At 39.3% G+C, this 19,242-nt stretch overlaps 1 protein-coding gene across 5 annotated transcripts in view; it reads left to right on the top strand.

Moving 5' to 3' along the window:
* Positions 1-19,144, top strand: part of ABCA4 (ATP binding cassette subfamily A member 4) — an 84,616-nt gene extending 65,472 nt beyond the window's left edge. For 4 of the 5 annotated variants that reach the window (XM_056356144.1, XM_056356143.1, XM_056356140.1 and 1 more), the window contains 19 exons: positions 1,590-1,684; positions 2,770-2,802; positions 3,943-4,048; positions 4,172-4,246; positions 4,686-4,855; positions 5,825-6,002; positions 7,425-7,540; positions 9,246-9,393; positions 9,904-10,027; positions 10,794-10,923; positions 11,771-11,891; positions 12,723-12,785; positions 12,897-13,003; positions 13,845-13,986; positions 14,563-14,697; positions 16,154-16,257; positions 16,345-16,437; positions 16,780-17,029; positions 17,956-19,144. In XM_056356144.1, coding sequence (XP_056212119.1) covers positions 1,590-1,684; positions 2,770-2,802; positions 3,943-4,048; positions 4,172-4,246; positions 4,686-4,855; positions 5,825-6,002; positions 7,425-7,540; positions 9,246-9,393; positions 9,904-10,027; positions 10,794-10,923; positions 11,771-11,891; positions 12,723-12,785; positions 12,897-13,003; positions 13,845-13,986; positions 14,563-14,697; positions 16,154-16,257; positions 16,345-16,437; positions 16,780-17,029; positions 17,956-18,078 — 2,313 coding nt within the window. In that variant the 3' untranslated portion in view covers positions 18,079-19,144. Of the gene's footprint in view, positions 1-1,589; positions 1,685-2,769; positions 2,803-3,942; positions 4,049-4,171; positions 4,247-4,685; positions 4,856-5,824; positions 6,003-7,424; positions 7,541-8,404; positions 8,558-9,245; positions 9,394-9,903; positions 10,028-10,793; positions 10,924-11,770; positions 11,892-12,722; positions 12,786-12,896; positions 13,004-13,844; positions 13,987-14,562; positions 14,698-16,153; positions 16,258-16,344; positions 16,438-16,779; positions 17,030-17,955 lie in introns of those variants that run through there. The other variant, XR_008824676.1, reaches the window with a different exon arrangement.
* Positions 19,145-19,242: the final 98 nt, after the last annotated feature.

Genomic DNA, 19,242 nt, shown 5'->3' with positions numbered 1-19,242 from the left:
GCAATCCTAATGAGTGTTCGTTAGATGTGCATGAAGATGAGTAGTTTAATAACCACTGATGCTATATGAAGAGATGAGACCTACATTCCCACCTGCTTCTATTGATGAATAATCTTAGTAGTGCCCTTTATAAAATGTGCTTGCTCTTTTGAGGAGCTAAGGACAATTGTAGCCTGTTAGTATTTACATTTTCTAAATGTTTTTCTAACAAGTTAAAGAAAATGGAACTACAGCCACTCTCAGAGTAATTAGCTGGCTAATTTAATGTGTCACCATGCACCCCATTCAACTTAAATATTCCTGTTTGGCAGACTGCACACAACAGCCAAATGACTAAAGTCATTCTAGTTTTACCACTAATGTCACAAGCTTGATAAATTTCTGAAGCCAAATCTATGACACAATCTCTTAAAAACACTGATTCTCCTTGCTTTGGTTTATCTACCACTATTCGCAAAACAACAAAGAAAAGTTGTTTACGTATCTCTAGAATTCCTGTCTATGAAGCAAAAAAAGAAATAATAAAGAGATTATAGTCTGATGTTATTCACAGCATCCCAAGTTATTTCTCATTTCCAAGTAATTCCGATCCAACAGACAGCCAAAGTTGAATTTTGCTAATTGCATGCTAGTGTATTTGAGAGGGAAATTTAGTCTAAAACTTCAAATCCAAGTAGGATGCAAAATTAATTTTTTGTTTGTTTGTTTGTGGAGATTCTAGTAGTCTAAGGGAAATGTCTTTATCATAATATTATCCTGATAATTTTGCAGGATATGATAATTTTATATAACTTTTCAGGAAGAAACACATTTAAGTCTCCAGGGAAGTAAATAATAGTGAAGTATGTCTGAGCATAGACAGCTTATTTAATGAAGGCACTATGATGCTACGTCTTCCTGTGTGTTGTCAAGAATCGGCTCAACTTCTGTCATCCGGTACTGCCTCTCTGTGGACAAATGTAGGAACTTCTGGAAAGTTCATTAGCCTTACTTTCTAGGTCGTTTCAGGTTGCAAGCTTTGCCCTCTGAAACCGCCCGGGAACCTTTTAAAGTATATTCTTCCTTGGGATAAACTCAGCAAGTTTGAGCTTTTGCATTTCACGGGACCCTGTGTTTGAAAAAAGCTCACAAAGGTGTCATAAGGCATGGTTTTCATTCAAAGCATCTAATTTGCTAGTGAAGGTGAAGTTTTCATGTTAATTTTTACTTCAACTTGCTAAATCATAGAAAACTACCTTATCTTCACTGTGAAAGAAGGAAGCTTTTCAAATAAATTGAGGTCCCAGTGAAGATAAGGTAGTTTTCTATGATTTAGCAACTTGAGGTAAAAATTTGGGGCAAGTTTCAGAGTAAAGTGCAGCTGTTTTGTGTCAGACATCACAGACTTCTGTGATTTCATGATTTCTTCTGAAATCTCAGTAAAATAATGAATTTTGGGCTAGAAAATGAATGACCCACTATCAGCAACAGTATGAACCTAAGCAATTCCTCTAAGTCAAAACTATTTTTGCTGTTTTACTGAGACTTACTTAATAGCTTTAGAGACTGTAAAGTTTACTGTGATTGATTAGGTTTTCTTTTCTTTCCAGAGAGTACAGCACAGCACAGAAATTCTTCAAGACCTGACCCACAGAAATATTTCAGATTTTCTGGTGAAAACATATCCCACTTTGATAAAAGGGAGGTAGGGATGAATCTCTCTGTTTTTTCAGATGTGGTATTTTGTATCTGGCCTTTACATTCTTATTTAATAATAACACAGCACCTGATTTGCCACAGTATTGCATAGACTTGAGCATCATGTCCATATTACTGATGTAAGGAGATGCCCATTTTAGAGGAGTTAAATTGTTTTAATTATACTTATTTGTATAATTGGCTACTCCTTTATAGGCAGAGCTAAGCTGCAGCGGTGATGGAATGCCATCTTAATGGTAACTGTCAGTGGTGAGAAAACTGATGCCTCTGCACAGCATGGGGAACTGCCTTGCAGAGATACCAGTTTGCGTCCCTGAAGGACTGTTAGCCACACCAGCATGACTATCTGCCTCTGTTAATTATCACTTGCTTCCCAGAAGTGCTGAAGAGCCAAAGGAGAAGGACTGTTAGCCACACCAGCATGACTATCTGCCTCTGTTAACTATCACTTGCTTCCCAGAAGTGCTGAAGAGCCAAAGGACAGTGTTACATAGATACATCTATCGTACTGATAGCTTCTCAGCTTTCCTGAGTGTTGTGCATAGTAATTAGCTATGCAGTGTCCATCGCCTGTTATTTCTGATTCAGACCTTGCCACCTTTTCAATTCCCAGCAGAGTTCTTGAAATTTCTGTTGTATTAGCTATGTGCTGGCTGCCTTTGACTGATTCCTCTTAGCATATGTCATAATTGCTTTAGATACATCTTTTAAAACCAATTCATTACGGATTTAGGATAAAGCCAGTATGTGTCACTTCAGAAATCTTCCTTATCTCTGTATGAGCTGGAGGTGAATCATGTTGGAAACCAAAGCAAAACAAAAAAATCCAAAAACCCACTGCAGGGAATACCAGAAGTCCTGACAACCCCACAACTTAAAGTAATAGGCAGCAATTAAAAAAAGAAAGACAATACAAAGGGGGCGAGGGGGGGAAGCTGTCTGGGGGGAACTGGAGATCTGCAAAGTATAGGAATTCACCTTTAATTCACCTTTAATTTCCATTTAAGCCTGACAATACCATTGACTTTGGTTCAGTGCGTTAAAAAACAGGATTCTCTTTGTCTGTTTCAGCTTGAAGAGCAAATACTGGGTCAATGAAAGGAGGTAAGAAACTAGTTCATAGATTATGGTTGTAAATAAAAGGAACAAGGAATTTGTGTTTAACCATGGAGCTTCACAATGTTTCTCTGAATGGACAAGGGGAATTGTGGCAGATAGTATATAACAAAGTGATTGCTTTAGTGGGAAATAGGTTGGGAGTCAGCAAGGGTTTTATAAAGACAAGGGGTTATATTCGTTTGGACTAATCCCACAAGGATGAAGGTCAGAGGCACACAATGGAACTGTCACAGTTTTATTATCTACAAGAGTCAGACTAATGGGGTCTGAGTGATGGAAAGTTACAATACAATAGTGCACTACATTGCAATAGTGCTCTGATGCAGCTCTTTCAAAGTGGAGCAGAAAAATATGAGCCTTCCAAAACAAGGACACGAGTAAGATGAGACCTAGACACTAGCCTATGAAATATAGAAGTAACAATAACAACTCCTCATCCTTGCTCTGAATATGTACAGTAGTTATAAAACAGACTCCACTAGTACTCCACGCTTATGTAGAGGCATCAGCTAATGCCAGTGTGATGGTCTACACTGTAGATACAAAGCTTAGAAAGGTGACTAATTAGCCTTGAGGAACATGCTTAGTTTTTCATCAGCAGTAGGAATTCACTTCGAAGGTAGTAGACAGATGACTGGTTCCTTCATAGAATATCTGCTTGTTCATGTGCAGACATTACTTTCTATGGGATTAGACTTTGGTTCACCTTGTGCAATAGTATTTATCATTATGGAGTATTGGCTGGCACCAGCATAGGTGAATCCCTGCTCCTTTCAGGGCAACTGAAATTTTAACTGAGGTCCATGCTGTCCTCAGTCCTTCATGCTGTCCAAACAGTTATAAGTCAATTATCTTGATTTAAAGATTTTGCACCGTAGAAATAACTGTTTTCTCCAAATCTTTTATCTAAATAATAATTTTCTCAGAATCATAGCATGAACCTCTCAGAAACTGATAGAACTATTATTTGTAAGCCCTGTAAAGACCTAATACAACTTGTTAGAAAAGAGCGGAGAGTTATACATTAGTTATATGATATATAGAAATCAAACTTACATTAAGTGGATCAATGTACAGATTTTTGTGTCTGTGGTAAAGTGACTGATGATACTGTTTTCTTGTTAGATACGGAGGAATTTCTACAGGAGGAAGGCTCCCAGTCCTTCATGTTTCTGGAGATCAAGTTGTCAATTTTTTAAGTGATCTTGGCCGAATGATGAATGTGACAGGAGTAAGCAAGATAGTTTTGGGGTTTTTTTGGTCCCCTTAGTAAAGAATTGTTACAAAGCTGAAAACTTGCAGCACCAGATTGCACCCAGACAGTTGATCTTTAGCCTTTTCTTTTCTATTCTAGGGACAAACTTCACTGGCTGCTGCTAAAGAAATTTCTAATTTCCTTAAATACATGGAAACTGAAGATAATATTAAGGTATTTTCTGGAAGTAGTCTGCTAACTCATAGTCCTTTCTGTCATAGACTTTGAGTTGTGACATTATTGGTAGTGGCATTCTTGGATGCAAGAGGAGCTGAAATACTAATGATAAGTAATAAGGGATACAGTGATAATGTCAAGTTATTTCTAATGTGAGATTTTTTAACCATGTTCTTAGTACTTCTTGCTGTCCTAAATACTTCCGAGTAGGACACATTCTGTTAAATTTTAAAATGTGCTTCTACAAAATCCCTTGACAGGGGCTGTGAGCTCCTCCTGCTGGACTGTGCCTAGAAGCTATGAATTCCTGGTGGTGCATTCTTCCCTGCTGACAATGCCCACCAAAGTAGATAAAAGGCAGCCAAGTTTTCTCCTGCAGCTCAGGGTTATTAGTGAAGGCTTCTGGTAATGAATCTGTGCTTTCTGGCTCTTTTAGGTGTGGTTTAACAATAAAGGCTGGCATGCTATGGTTAGTTTCATCAATGTAGCCAACAATGCAATCCTTAGAGCTAACCTGCGGACTGGCCAAGCCCCTGAGGAGTATGGGATCACTGCTATAAACCATCCCCTCAACCTTACTAAGGAGCAACTCTCTGAAGTCACTGTGTAAGTCTGTCCTCTGCTGCTAGCTTTTACCCCTTCCTCTCCTGGGAGCTTACCACCTCCAATGTACTCACACTCTGAGGAGAAATAGTTCAGTTGACAGAACATGGAGGCCTTTCCATGAAGTTTCATTCTGATGGAGAATTAGATATGCAATCTATTCTTTTCTGTCTCCTTATATTCCTGTAAGAGTTCATTCCCATCCCATGCAGGAGCTATGACCATTGGTTATACATGATTACATGTTTCTGTTGATTCTGAAAGATTCTGAAGTCTGTTCATGTTCAAAAGCCAACAGACCTACTTCTGAAATAACACAGAGATCATAATCCCAAGAAGAATCAGAAATTGCCCTTAACTGACTACAGGTAGACAGTAGTCTACCATCTCCATCTTGGTGTCAAGGACAGCACACAGGTTTATTTTCAATGGCATGTGGTAGGTTTGGTGTATTCCAGAATCTAAAAGCCATAATTTGTTGAAAAAGACACCCCTAAGAAAACATGACTTCCCACTCCTGTCTTCTATTAAGTTCAGAATTCAGTGAAACTGAAAGCTTCTGCCTTAGCAAGATCTGCACTTCATCTCACTGTCTGCAACTTGCCTCCTTGAGTCCCTCTTTTCCCAGCACCCAGAACACTTTGACTGTTGTGCCTTAATGTCTATTTTGACACACACCATAAAGGAAAGGCTATCAAACTGAGATATATATAGGAGTTGAACTGTCCCAGAGAATGAAGGAAAGTAAAAAATCAGGAAATGGTACCACCATCATCCGTGTTTCTTAGCTACAGTACCCAGCACAACTTGGGAAATACACTAGCACATTTTGAAATCGGAAAGGTCTTCTACTTACAAAATAATGTTGCTACTTCTAGATCTTAAAATTCCTTCCAGATTCCCCAAATGCTACTATAGTGCTGTGTTGCATCCATTCCCTTGCTCACAGTCGCTTCTTGTGCTCTGTTTTAGGCTGACCACTTCAGTGGATGCTGTTGTTGCCATTTGTGTGATTTTTGCCATGTCCTTTATACCAGCCAGTTATGTTTTATACCTGATTCAAGAACGTGTAACGAAAGCCAAGCATCTACAGTTCATCAGTGGTGTGAGCCCTGCAATCTACTGGCTAACTAACTTCATGTGGGACATAGTGAGTAACGGCTGGTCTGATTTCATAGCCTGCAATTATTCCTGGGTTTGCATGAACTGGGGACTAATCAGTGAATTGAGTGAAGGGTGATGCTGAGCATTGCAAAGCATTCATTTCTTTAAATGTTTCTCAGAGAGCATGCTAAGGATTTGACCTCCTAATTACAGATGTAGGAATTGTTGGGTGCCCAACTCATTATTCAACTAATGAAGCTGAAATGGTTGTAATCTTAGAGTTACCTTCCTTAGAACTGAATGCATAATAAAGTACAACTTCCCATAGCAGGGGAAAGCCTGCATGATGCTAGTCACTCCTGTCCTCTAGAAGAACCATAACATGTTTCAAGATATTCAGGAAATCTAAGTGGAGGAGTTTCACGGGCTGCTGGAACAGTAACTGGAGGCCAGAGAAAATACTCTAGGGTGTCTAAAATTACATAAATGTATTTGTTTAGGTCACTGAATCATGTTAATCTGTGTTGTTCCAAAAGGATTTAGACCACAGGCCCAGGCTTCCTTAGTCAGGGTTCAGCTACCCTCCCATTACTCCTCAGGCCACTTTGTGACAAAGGAGCAAATTCTTTGCCTGGTTGATGCACAGCAAGGGGCTTGTTTTCTAGCCAAGCCTTCTCAACAAAGAGAACAGCCAAGGGCTTATGCAATAAGAAAAGCATGAACATGGAATTGGAGAGAAAAAAAAGAAAAAAAAAAGGGAAAAATATTGAAATAATTGAAAAGCCCAAACCTCTTCAAGCTTCAGAAGGTGCTCTATCAGAGGAATGTAAAGTAAATGAGGGAAAAGAAGCAATTCTCTGAATTCCTGTCCCCTGCTGGTCAGCGCAGCCTCCCAGCTACTTCTTTGACATGGATTCTGCTTGACCGAGGCTCTTGATAGCATGATGCAAAGGTATTGATTGGTGCTGGCAGTTCTGTGAAATGCCACCTTCCATTCTGCATGGGGAGCTCTGTGCATTGCAGTAGGCTAGCACTACTAATACCAAACAGAGAAACTGAGAAGAGCAGTGGCCAAGCATACTTGCTTTAGCCTCCTCCCAGGAATGTGGCTCAGGTAACTAGCTTTTTCCCTCCTAAACAGCTTTTGCACCATCAGAAACTGCACTTCCATTGCATATGCACGGCCTCTTTCTGCAGGCAGCCTGCCAGCAGGACCATGAAATACTTGGCTCCCAAACCATAATCTAAAGAACAGCAATATATATTGTATTTTTGTTGAACAGTCTGATAAGAAGATGTCGAGTGATGCCAGGGACCCATTGATCCAAAAGCATGAGGGTGACTAGTCTAGCTCATGAATTCCAGTGTTCCTCAATTCAAAATCTTTTTGGAATAATGTGTAGGATCTGGGTATGTTTACAGACTGTCTCAGGTCTTACACACTGATCTTCACCCTGTGATGTGGCAGGTCAATTATGCACTGAGTGCTGGAATGGTTGTGGTTATATTTGCTGGATTCAACAAGAAAGCATACACTTCTCCGACTAATCTCCCTGTGCTTGTTGCCTTGCTGCTTCTGTATGGGTGAGTGTTCAAGGTTATTCCTGCATGTGGGGCCCTGTATTTCACATGGAAATGATTTCATGCTATTGAGCTCTGTGCTTCGAGAAATCCAGCTTTAAAGAGTAAAACTGAGTGGGGGCAATACAGGTTAGAAATGGATTCCATCCCTCCTCCAGGATATTTACACACTCTGGCCACATGCTGTAAAGGAGATTTTATCATCAGTGCCTTAGATTTTTAAGCATTAAGTGTGATCCCTACAGGAAAATATATTTGTTCGGTTTGCTGCTTTCTGATAAGTACATTGTGTAGGAATTTAGCGCTTGTTCATTTGCCTCATTGACAGCCAATACCCAAGTATCTTTCAGCATTTAACTGAAAGGCAGAGAGTACTGAGTCTTCAAGACTTTTTTTTTTCCCTTCAAATGAGCATTTGTGTTGGTAAAATACCATTTTATAAGGCTGACTGAAATTCACTCTCTCATTTAATTAGTGGTAATATATTTTTATCTATAAAATAATTTTCCTGATAGCCCTGCAGCTGATGTAGTCTAGGCAAAATGATCAACTAGATCTATTTCTAGAGCTGAAGAGAGAAATGAGGTGCTTCACATCCTTCTATGTATATCACAAATTAAGCCTAAGAGGGAACAGTTCTTTTCTGGGCAGACTACCTTTAATTTTCTGAAGTTTTTGTGTTCTTTGAATGAAAATCCCAAGAAAATGAAAAACATTACCGTCACTTAATCTCTGTAAAATACCCAATGTTAAAAAATGCTATCAGAACATCCATTTGTTTTAATTTTTCATTATATCTTTTTAAAGTGCAACAGTGGTATCTTTTATAAGTTATCTGTGGCTCTGTATATTTTTTTTTAAATACAGTATTTCATGGCTGTGTGGATGGACATTTAAAATGTCTTTGCATATTTTAAAGCATCTACCAAGATGAAATTTTCAGAAAAAATGTAATCACATGGCAGTCGCTTCAATAATAATTTCATGATTTCCTACTCTGAATAGAAAACATAAAAGAAGGTAAATTAATAGAACTGTATGTTAACCCTTGTGTTCAGCTGCAGTCACAGTGGGAAACTTAGGATGATTCTTTCTGACCACATGTGTATTTTCCTGTTAAGCAATTCAGGTTATTGTTACTGAATTCTTTCTAGTCAGACTGATTATTGCTAAGTATTGTAAGTTTATTCCAGAGGAATACTCTTCTTGTGCTGCTGCATGTACATTTGCTATGTCCCAGAAATCATGGCACAGGAAGTTCCAAATCAGGAGTAAAAAAACAATGGTAGAGGAGTTAGAAAAGAATATAAAAATGTACAGAGTTTCTGATTTCTTTGAGCATTTCCAAAGGCTGAGGAGTATCTAGCAAAGCAGCGCGTCTTATCTGCTTTATCTAACATTTGTTTCTCCCTCCTGGGGTGCAATCCAGTGAGATGGGCAAAGATATCTGGGGTAATAATAACCTTGCCAGCATTAAGCTTTCTCAATTTTAGCAGTTTCTATTGCCCGGCATTTTAACAACAAAAAAGACTAAGCAGAAAAAACTTATCTAGTAACCAGGGAAAGAATGCTGTAGTGGTATGTCTGGTTGGTTACACTGTTTCATTACACTTGGGATGAGAAGGCTCAACTTTGTGTTTTCATTAGACCAACTGACATGAGAATACTGAGAAGCTGTTGTCATAGTTTTTCTGTCTTTTGCATGCAGATGGGCAGTAATTCCCATGATGTACCCCGCTGCTTCTTTCTTCAATGTCCCTAGCACTGCTTATGTTGCATTGTCTTGTATTAATCTCTTTGTGGGGATCAGCAGCAGTGCCATTACATTCATCCTGGAGTTATTTGAAAATAAGCCGGTAAGTAATATTTTTGTTGACACCTGGTTGTTGTGGTTTAACCCCAGCTGGCAACTAAGCCCCACACAGCTGCTCGCTCACTCCCCTCCCCGCAGTGGGATGGGGGAGAGAATCAGAAGGGTAAAAATGAGAAAACTCATGGGTTGCAATAAAGACAGTTTAATTGGTAAAGCAAAAGCCACACACACAAGCAAAGTAAAACAAGGAATTCATTCACCACTTCCCGTCAGCAGGCAGGCATTCAGCCATCTCCAGGAAAGCAGGGCTCCATCACACCATAACTCTGAATGTCCCCCCTTTTTCCTCCTTCCCCCAGCTTTATCTGCTAAGTGTGACATCATATGGTACAGAATATCCCTTCAGCCAATTGGAGCCAGCTGTTCCAACTTCAATAATAATTTCATAATTAGCTACTCAAAATCAAAAACAGAAAGTAAGGTAAATTCATAGAATCATATATTAAAGAAGTCTGGTTTCAGCTGCTTGTTATGTTGTTTCTGTTTCTTGTAGTCTTTGCTGAAGTTCAATAAAACATTGAAAAATGTACTGATTGTCTTCCCACATTTTTGCCTGGGCCGTGGACTCATTGACTTGGCCATGAACCAAGCAGTGACTGAAGTATATGTCAGGTTTGGTAAGTTAAGCCAGTAAGCACAAGTTATATCTGCATTGCATAGCCTGACCTTGGATGAGATGGTTGAAAGTTTTATCTTGGAAAATTAGTGGCTGTTTCTGAAATTCTCCCCTTTCACATCATCAGATGGATGAGGAATATGAAAGTTCAACCTCTCTGAAGGAATCACAGCTTCTGACAGAGCTGCTAGAACTCTACGGCCCAACCAGTTGTCTCTATTGAAAATGAACCCATTTGTTCAGTGCCAGATTCTGGTGTCTTCTTATCATTTGTTCTGAAGTCCTTAGATCATTAGCAGAGGATATATTATTTAATTTCATTTTAATACTTTGGCGGCCCTTGGTTTAATGCTTAAAGTGGCCACTGTTCTTCAAATGCATCCTCTTAGGATATGGCTGCCTCTGATACCAGACAACTTCTTATTAAAAGAACAGTCACATAGCAGAACTCATCTGTTTTGAACTCATCTGTTTTTATTCAGAAAATGTATGTCTTTCACATAATCCATGCAAATTTCATGTTATGATATCCAAATTAATATATCTTTGGAGAGCTTATATTTACTTTTACTCCCGTGTGCCAGCTGAGCTTGGGATGTATCTTAAAAATCTTTATAAGACACTGGAAAATGAAGATAGTGCCTGATCATGACCAAATAAAGTACAGATTTTCATCTTAAACTGTTACAATTATGCCTTTTGTTCTGAGGAGCAGTGGTTTTTGTCAGCAGTATTTCACTTTGCTTTCCGGTGCTCTTTCCACAAAGGTGAGGAGCATCTTTCCAACCCTTTTCAGTGGGATTTTGTTGGAAAGAACCTGGTTGCCATGGCTGTTCAAGGGGTTGCGTTCTTCATTCTGAATCTCCTTATGCAGCACCCTTTGTTCTCCACAAGATGGTATGTTTGAAAGCTTCTATTAATGTTCCTTTATTAACAGGGTGAGTGTCTTTGTTATTCTCTATGTCCTTCTTTTTTCTTTTTCTTTCTTTTTCTCTTTTGTCAGCTTTTTTTCCTTCTGTTTGCTTACCTGATTTCATCTGAATTTGTTGATATCCTGGCTCAAGAAAGCATTTACAAATGTGCATTATCTTAAGAGGATTTAAGAAAATATTATTAAAGAAATTAGTTTTCTTGAATTAAGATGTTTTTAGATTAAGACACTGTAATAGCAAGATTATAAAATTACTTGGCAAGTTTGTAGTGTCATAAGTACTGGCATAAGGTACTAGCCTGACACCCCTGAACAGGAATTCTAGTCCATGGCACAGGACAGTTGCAGCCTGGACACTATGGAAGCTTCCCCTCTCTGCTTTACAAATGTGCCTCTATCTCAATGAAAGCAGTTACCTTTCAGGTGTGAGCAGGTCATTGACTCCTGTTCAAGATTGCCAGCAAGAGTACTAATTGGTGCAATTACAAAAATACAGTCTTACAGGGAGGTGCACTCAAAAGACCTGCTGAAGGACTATCTGTAGTCACTCAAGAGCAGCCAAATAGCAAAAGCAGTGACTGATATCAAGCAAGCAGTTTCCTCCCATTTCAGTATTTAGAGAATAACTTTCAAAGGTCAGGGATTCTCCCAACAGCAAGAATGCTCCAGCCACTGTCACACTGTGAAGTTTCAATACCACTGCTTCCACCAGTTGCATTTTTAGCAACTGATTAACCATTGTTTCACATTGTTATTCTAACTGCATCCGGGGCAACTCATTGTTTCTGCAATCAATCTCTTGGTTTTTTCCAGGTTTTCTGAGACTGCCATGTCACCCATTACCGATGAAGATGAGGATGTTGCAGAAGAAAGAAAAAGAATCATGAGTGGAGGGAACAAAACAGATATCTTAGAATTGCAAGACCTGACCAAGGTAGTATTTTGAGAAGAATGAAACAAATGAGTGCAGTGTAAATTTATTCTTTCAGAATGTATTTCAGCTGTGGATTCAGACAGTATTGTTTTCAAAGTCAACCTTGTGCCTTGGAAAACAACAAACATGTTAGAAGTCAAGGCTATTTCCTTTGATTAGAAATCAAACTACAGGGAAGTCCAGCAAGGACAGTGCAACCCTCCCTGCTTAAGGTGTTTTTTTTAACCTCGCATTGTCTGACACAACTGTTACCTCCTGAGTGTACATTTCTACTAGTAGTCTTTTCTTCTACCATGCTGTTTTTTCCATAGGTGAGTTTCAGTCTCAGTTAACCACGTGATTGATTTCACACCAAGGGCTATAGTTATTGCTAACTTATCTTCTTTCCAGACATTGCATGCTATCAAAACACATGTGAGCTTGAGCTACAGAAGTACAAAGATTACACACTTTACTGGGATCTTATGAATAGAGAACTGGAGTATCATTCTTCAGGCTATCTTGCTGTATTGTTCCACCTTGGTTTGATATGTCAGAGACACTTTGTCCTCGCAAAGCATCAGGTCTGTCTCCTAGTGCTGAAGATATGAAGGAAAAGGCTGCATGCAGAAAAATTGGTATTTTTAGGGATCATTACAGATTTACTTAATGTAAATAAATGACTGACTTTGTAGAATGCTTACTCTTTCTCTTAAGTTTTTTTATTTACTCCTGTCTTGGTTCTAAAGTTGGCTCATCCCAATAACATTAAACTAAGAAATTCAGATGATTTACTTTGCTGTAGATGTCTCAAAATAGGATTTTTATTGGGTTTTTTTCCTGTCTATTTAGATTTATGCAGGTAGGCACACGCCTGCAGTGGACAGACTCTGTGTTGGCATCCGTCCCGGAGAGGTAGGTTGTTCAATAACACTAGATTACATTCCACAGATCAGTTCAGATTTCATGCCCTCACTGATTTCCAAGTTGGAAATACTAAAGAATGTGACAAATTTTGTTATATAGTGCTTTGGTCTTTTGGGAGTGAATGGCGCTGGCAAAACCACAACATTCAAAATGCTGACTGGAGATACTGATGTGACATCTGGAGATGCTGTAGTGGCTGGCAATAGGTAAGTACCTTAAAAAAATAAGAAATTTAATGCTGACAGTGGGACAAAGCAATTGGATCTAATGGCAAGAGATAACAAATGTTAGATAACGAGTCCAATAGGGTACTTTGACCTTTGGGACTTTTCTCTGGCTGTTTCTAGTGTCTTTGTTTGCACAGTGCTGGCATAATGTCAGAAGTTAATGAAGTCTGATCTGGTACTCACTTACATTATTTTAGATTCAGGTTGTGTGTCTTGGTTTGTTGGGTGTGCTTGGGTTTTGATTCTTTGTCCATGGTTGTGATTTGAACAATGGCTATTTTGTTGCCAAGATATGTTCTGGGACAACCTGCTCTAGGTGGCCCTGCTTGAGCAGGGTGAGTGGACAAGGTGACCTCCAGAGGTGCCTCCCAACCTCAATCCTCTGTGATTCTGTACTTCTACTACTACTACTACTACTAGTGTTAGCAAAGTGTTAGCCTTGTGTCTTGCCCATGTGTTCCCAGTGGCCACACTCTGTGATGAAACTGACTGATCTTTTTCTTCTAGAAATAAACAACATTTGCAAAAAATAAGATCTGAGTGGCTGTTCAAAGAAATTCTCTTAACATAGTCTGTAGTTAGGAAAATGGGTGAGGGGAAATGGGCTTACACTCTTAACCAGGACTGAGTTGACTTTAACCAATATATATTCCTTGCTATTCTGTACAGACAGATATTTTAGTAGGGTGTTGTATCAGGAAGAATTCATTCCCCTCTTAGAAGAGTTGTTGCCCCAGAAAAGAAAAAATTTGTTGAAACTGTCCATCTCTGTCTTAAAGCTAGTACTGTAGAACTAATACCCTTTTCTTTGTTTCTCCAGTATATTGACCCACATTTCTGATGTCCATCAAAACATGGGATACTGTCCTCAGTTTGATGCCATTGATGACCTGCTCACAGGACGAGAACATCTCTACTTATATGCACGCCTGCGGGGGGTTCCAGCAGAGGAAATCAAGAGGGTAAAGCATTCTTGCTTTTGACTTAGATGTAGTTACAGTGAGTATTTGTGGTGATAAACTGGGTTCATAACATGCCAAGGGCCGGAGTTTCCAAAGTGGGCTTGCCATTCTGTGTGTTGAAGGCCAGGGACTGGTTCCTGTGATTTGGACAGTTAAATAGAAGACTGCACCATCAAATGCAGGTTCTTAGCCATTAATAGTACTTGCAAAACTGTGGCGCCAACTGTGGAAGGGTAAAGATGCAGTTGTTATGACTCAGAACTGCACTGGTTGCTGGTTTGTTCTTGCCTTTAAAGTTGTTTATGTATAAGAAAGAAAACATGGGGAAGGTTCCAGAAGAAAAAAAATTCAATTCTTGTACAGATAGGAGTTCTACAGCTGAGGCTGGTTTATGACTTTCCCTCAACTATTTAGAATTCCCCTCATCATCACAAATTTTTTGGACTCCCCTGCTCTGCTTCTAAAATGAATGTGCTAAAACCCAGCGGATTGCCATGTCTGCCAGAAGAGGGATGTATCAGCAATCCTGTCTGTTATGCATTAGCTGCTGTGTGAAAAAGATGGTCTTTCTCATAGGTTGCAGAATGGGGCATCCAGAAGCTGGGCCTTCCTATGTATGCAGACCACCTGGCTGGGACCTACAGTGGTGGCAATAAGCGCAAGCTCTCCACTGCCATCGCACTTATAGGCTGCCCACCGCTCATCTTGCTAGTAAGTGTTACGGTAACATAGCTCTGTGATAGTTCAATATAACATTTCATAAAACTACGTGCTAAAGAGGTACGAGAATGTTTATGACAGTCCTCGCAAGCTCCTTTCTACCCTCAACTTATATCTACTTCAATGTAATTGTGAGTTCTTTAATTTCAGGGATAGACTGAAATGTATAACTATGTCTTCAATGGACCCCAAGTGATTATGAAAGAAATATCTTCCACAAAGAATGGTTTAGATAAAATCTATAATCCAGACAAATCTGAATTTAAATCCACATTTGGTTTCAGTCTGCCTTTTCTTGTTAGAGTATAACCGCTCATGTAAAAGATTATCTTATGACACACAGCTTGCTGCTTTATCCAGGAGGACAGAGGAAGATAGTTACCCTCTTGCAGCCTTTAATATATTTGAATAAATTATACAAATTTAGACTAAAGTATACAAATGCTGAAACGTAGTTCTCATCAAATAAGTTATCAGATAATTGTGTATCTCAAGGGAGATTCTAAATGCAATTACTACAGAAAGTCTTTATTTCAATTACACTGTATCACCTTAATTTGTACGCTAAAAAGAAAAATTTTAATAGCATTTCAACAGCATGGTTCCTTGTGCCATTTAATATGCCTTTATATGTGTTCTGCCTGTACACAGTAAACAGCCAGATAAAATGTTTTCTCATAATTTCTTAAGACAAAATGTTGAATGAATTTGTTTTCCCCAAGATTTTGTTAAAAGTTTTTCTTACTAACTGTGTTAACTTGATTTATGCAGGACCATATCCTTAGCTGGTGTAAATCAGGGTTACTTCACTAGCTTCTTGGGTTGAGAGGTGTGTTCTGTGTTTGTGTTAAGTAAGAAGGTTACCTGGGGAGAACTTGCTCTCCTCTTACAAGAGCTGCTGCACCAGAAAAGGAAGATTTTATCTGAAGTATCCATTATTATAGAACTAAGATTATTTTCTTTGTTTCTTCAGTACATTGACCTACACCTCTAATGTCCATCAAAACATGGGAGCCAAACTTGACACAATTTGATGTAACTGCTACTGCATGAGCCTCCTTCCATTTATTTATATTTTGGGTCCTAAGTATTTGTATAATGGGGTATCACAACTGCTTATACTTTTGATATCTAAGTCCCTAAACTGGGACCAGACTGTTGTACTGGTCACTGTGTTCGCTCCCTTCCCTGTAGTCGTGCCCTACACAGCCAGCATTATATTCTTACCTGCAATTTCTTGTACCTTTTTCCTTACTGCTTTGTGCCAAGAAGTACATTAGTACCCATTCACTCATGGGCAGTGCACAAGGTGCAGGTGCTTTCTCAAGACACAGATTTCAGTAGGGAAGCAGCTATATGCTAAGGCCCAAACACATAATGACTTGATTCTAAACAGATTTTCTTATCTGCTTTTCTGACTCTGATTGTCTTAACCTTTCCCTTACAGGATGAACCGACTACTGGAATGGACCCTCAGTCCCGGCGCTTCCTGTGGGACTCTATTGTCAGTGTGCTCAGAGATGGGCGAGCTGTGGTTCTAACCTCACACAGGTAAAAAGAGTTAGAATTCAGAATCCCAGAGTAGCTGAAGTTCATCTGCTGGCTTTTATCTCAAATATCTCTTCTCTTATTTGAAAGTATGGAAGAATGTGAAGCCCTCTGTACTCGTTTAGCCATCATGGTAAAAGGTACCTTCAAATGCCTGGGCACAATTCAGCAGCTAAAATACAAGTGAGTAAAAGATTTTTATAGTGCATTTTAATGGGAAAACTTAATGTATGTGACATGTACCATTCTTAAAATAGCAATTCAATCTGAAGAGCTGTTGTTTAAACAGACCCATTTCTGGGTGCAACTATGTGGTATGCTAGGCAATTTGAGCAGATCTCATTTCAACTCTGCTATGCTACACATCACTTCTGCAGGGCAAACACAGGGCTTGCTACAAAGCTAGATTTTATGCTTTATCTTTCAGAAACTCTGAATGTTTTCATAGCTGCAGAAAATTAATTTCCTTCCTGAATAATGAAACCATCTCTTCATCCAATTCCCAAATCCACATGTGCTTCCCAGGTTTGGAGATGGCTATATTGTCACTCTGAAAATCAAAGCTCCAAAATACGGCATGCCTCCAGATCCTACTCCTGCTGAGCAATTCATACGCATGAACTTCCCAGGAAGTTTACAGAGAGAGAAACACTACAACATGCTGCAGTATCAGATTTGCTCCTCCTCTTTGGCTAAGATTTTTCGGTTAATACTCTCCAATAAGGAAAACTTGCATATTGAAGAATATTCTGTGTCTCAAACAACTTTAGATCAGGTGAGTAAGAAATAAAGCATCCATGAGAGAGCCTGTCTGGTGGGTTTTAGGCAATGCAATAGGGGTGTATCTAAACAACGGAAAGACCAAACTGTTCAGAGTAGAGAATTCTCTCACACTTCTTTCTCAGGCAAAATTCACAGACCCTTCATCAAGGAGGGTGGATCAGATATGAAATCTGTAATTAATTCCCTGTGTAAATAGGTGCCATTTGAAAGCTAGTAAGACAGCGTTTCCCAGATGACAGAATTCACACAACCCATTCCTTCAGAGACAGCAGTCTGAGCAAGGTCACCTGTTCAGAATAAGGCTTGCTGAGCTGGGAGTAACATTTTATTTTAAATAAGAGATTTGGGCTGTGTTGTGTCAGACACTGTGCTATCTAGTTAAATGTTTATATGTCTGTGTCATGCGCTTTTATACAGGAGCAATTAGACCTCAAAAAACTGGAAAGTCCACTATGACTGTTGGCAGCACCCACTTGCTAGAAGGTATTAACTTCATCTGCCTGCTTCCCTAAGTAGCTGAGGGTCCACATATGCAAAGCTGTCTTTGATGGGAATGCTAGAGAGACATTCCTGGCTGCCTTACAGCTTCCTACTAAAATATTCTGTCTCCTCTTTCCCATCACAACCAAGCTCACATTGTGCAAGCCATGCAAACCTTGCTTAACCCATCTCCTGCTTGCAAAAATACAGGATTTTAGTTGCAAGTAAGTGCATCCAAAAAGGAGGTTGCAAGGAAGTTTTTCAAAATAAAGAAGGAATTAATGCTCCCTGCTGGTATGCAGTGCCTCAGTTCAGTTCATGTCTAAACCTTTCTGTCCCTTCCCTGCAGAGAGGCCAAGAGGATGCAAATGTACAGACATTCCACTAATACATCCCAGTTGATATGAGATGGTGACATTTTCTGCTTTCTTCATACAGGTTTTTGTGAACTTTGCTAAAGAGCAGACGGAGGATGAGGAAATTCTTTTGCATCCCCGTGCAGCTGGAGCCAGCCGAGAAGCAAAGGTGTCCCCTGCTTTGCATCAGCAGGGAGTTGCATAGACAATTCCTACAGTCACTAGCGCTTGAGTGTGCACAGTGCAAAGATGTGCCATATCAGAGCAGTACAAGGGTAAGATAAAAGTTTCCACACTCAGTATTATACTGATTTTTTTGCACCTTTCTGAGCACTGTGCTCACAACTGCAACAGCCCTAGCAACAGCCAACTTCTGCTGCTCTACCAGGAACACTACATGCTGAAAGTGTCAAAGGACAGGCGAGTCCTTGCTATAGAACACAATGTTTCTCTAACATGAAGTTCGTTATAAGATACAAGGAGGGAGTCCTCATTCCTCCTTGTTGACATGTAAAGAACATTAAAGATAGTTTCTCCATCTGGTCCTTTCAGGATGGTAGGTTTTTCTTGCTTAAGTCAACTGCCACCTCAGCAGATAGGTCCCAAGGCAAAGAGCATTCCAGCTAAGAAGTGGATTCCTGCCATCCTGAGTGCACGGGACTACCAAGGTCAGAACATCAGTGCTGGCTGATGGGGCTAGTGCTGGGAAACAGCTTCACTGTCTCACCAGGCTGCCAGTGAAAACAAATGGTTGTCTCAGCAAGAATGGGAAGAATCAATTCCGATCTCAGACCCAGGCCAGAAATTTGCTTACCAAAAAAAATAAATAATCTTAATGAAAATTATTTCATACTCATCTTCAGGTTTCTCAAATAGAAGCAAAGTGTCAAAATGAAGATTAAAAGGAAAGAGATATGTCCAAATCTGCCACAAGTTTTGTTTTCTCATGGAGGCCTGGAAAGATATCTTTGTTACTTAAACAAGATCAATTTTTAGTTATTTCCTGTGACTGGACCTTAAGTGGGTGTAAAGTGTGACTAGGGCATGTGCTTAGATGGAAAATTTCAACCTGCTTGTACTCCACACTGCACTCTGTGGGAAATCATTTGACATTTAGCTCCTTTCTCTGGCTCACAGTTAAACTACTGAAAATAACAATACTGAAAACAAATTCATAATGATGTAATGCTTCAGTTATCTACCAGAGCTAACCATTTCTAAGAATCTTCTCTAAGATATGTTTTACAGAAATAAAATCTGGGTCATGTCTTTTCTGCTTTGTTAAGGTTTTTTTCTTCAATTGATGTAGTTTTTCTTTTATATATATATAAAAGAACACTCTTGCTTTTTACTGTACGAAATATTATGA

This window comes from Falco biarmicus, chromosome 11 (genome assembly GCF_023638135.1).
Source record: "Falco biarmicus isolate bFalBia1 chromosome 11, bFalBia1.pri, whole genome shotgun sequence".
Lineage (NCBI taxonomy): Eukaryota > Metazoa > Chordata > Aves > Falconiformes > Falconidae > Falco > Falco biarmicus.
The sequence above is the reverse complement of the archived record's forward strand: the minus strand, read 5'-3'. Positions and strand labels throughout refer to the sequence as shown.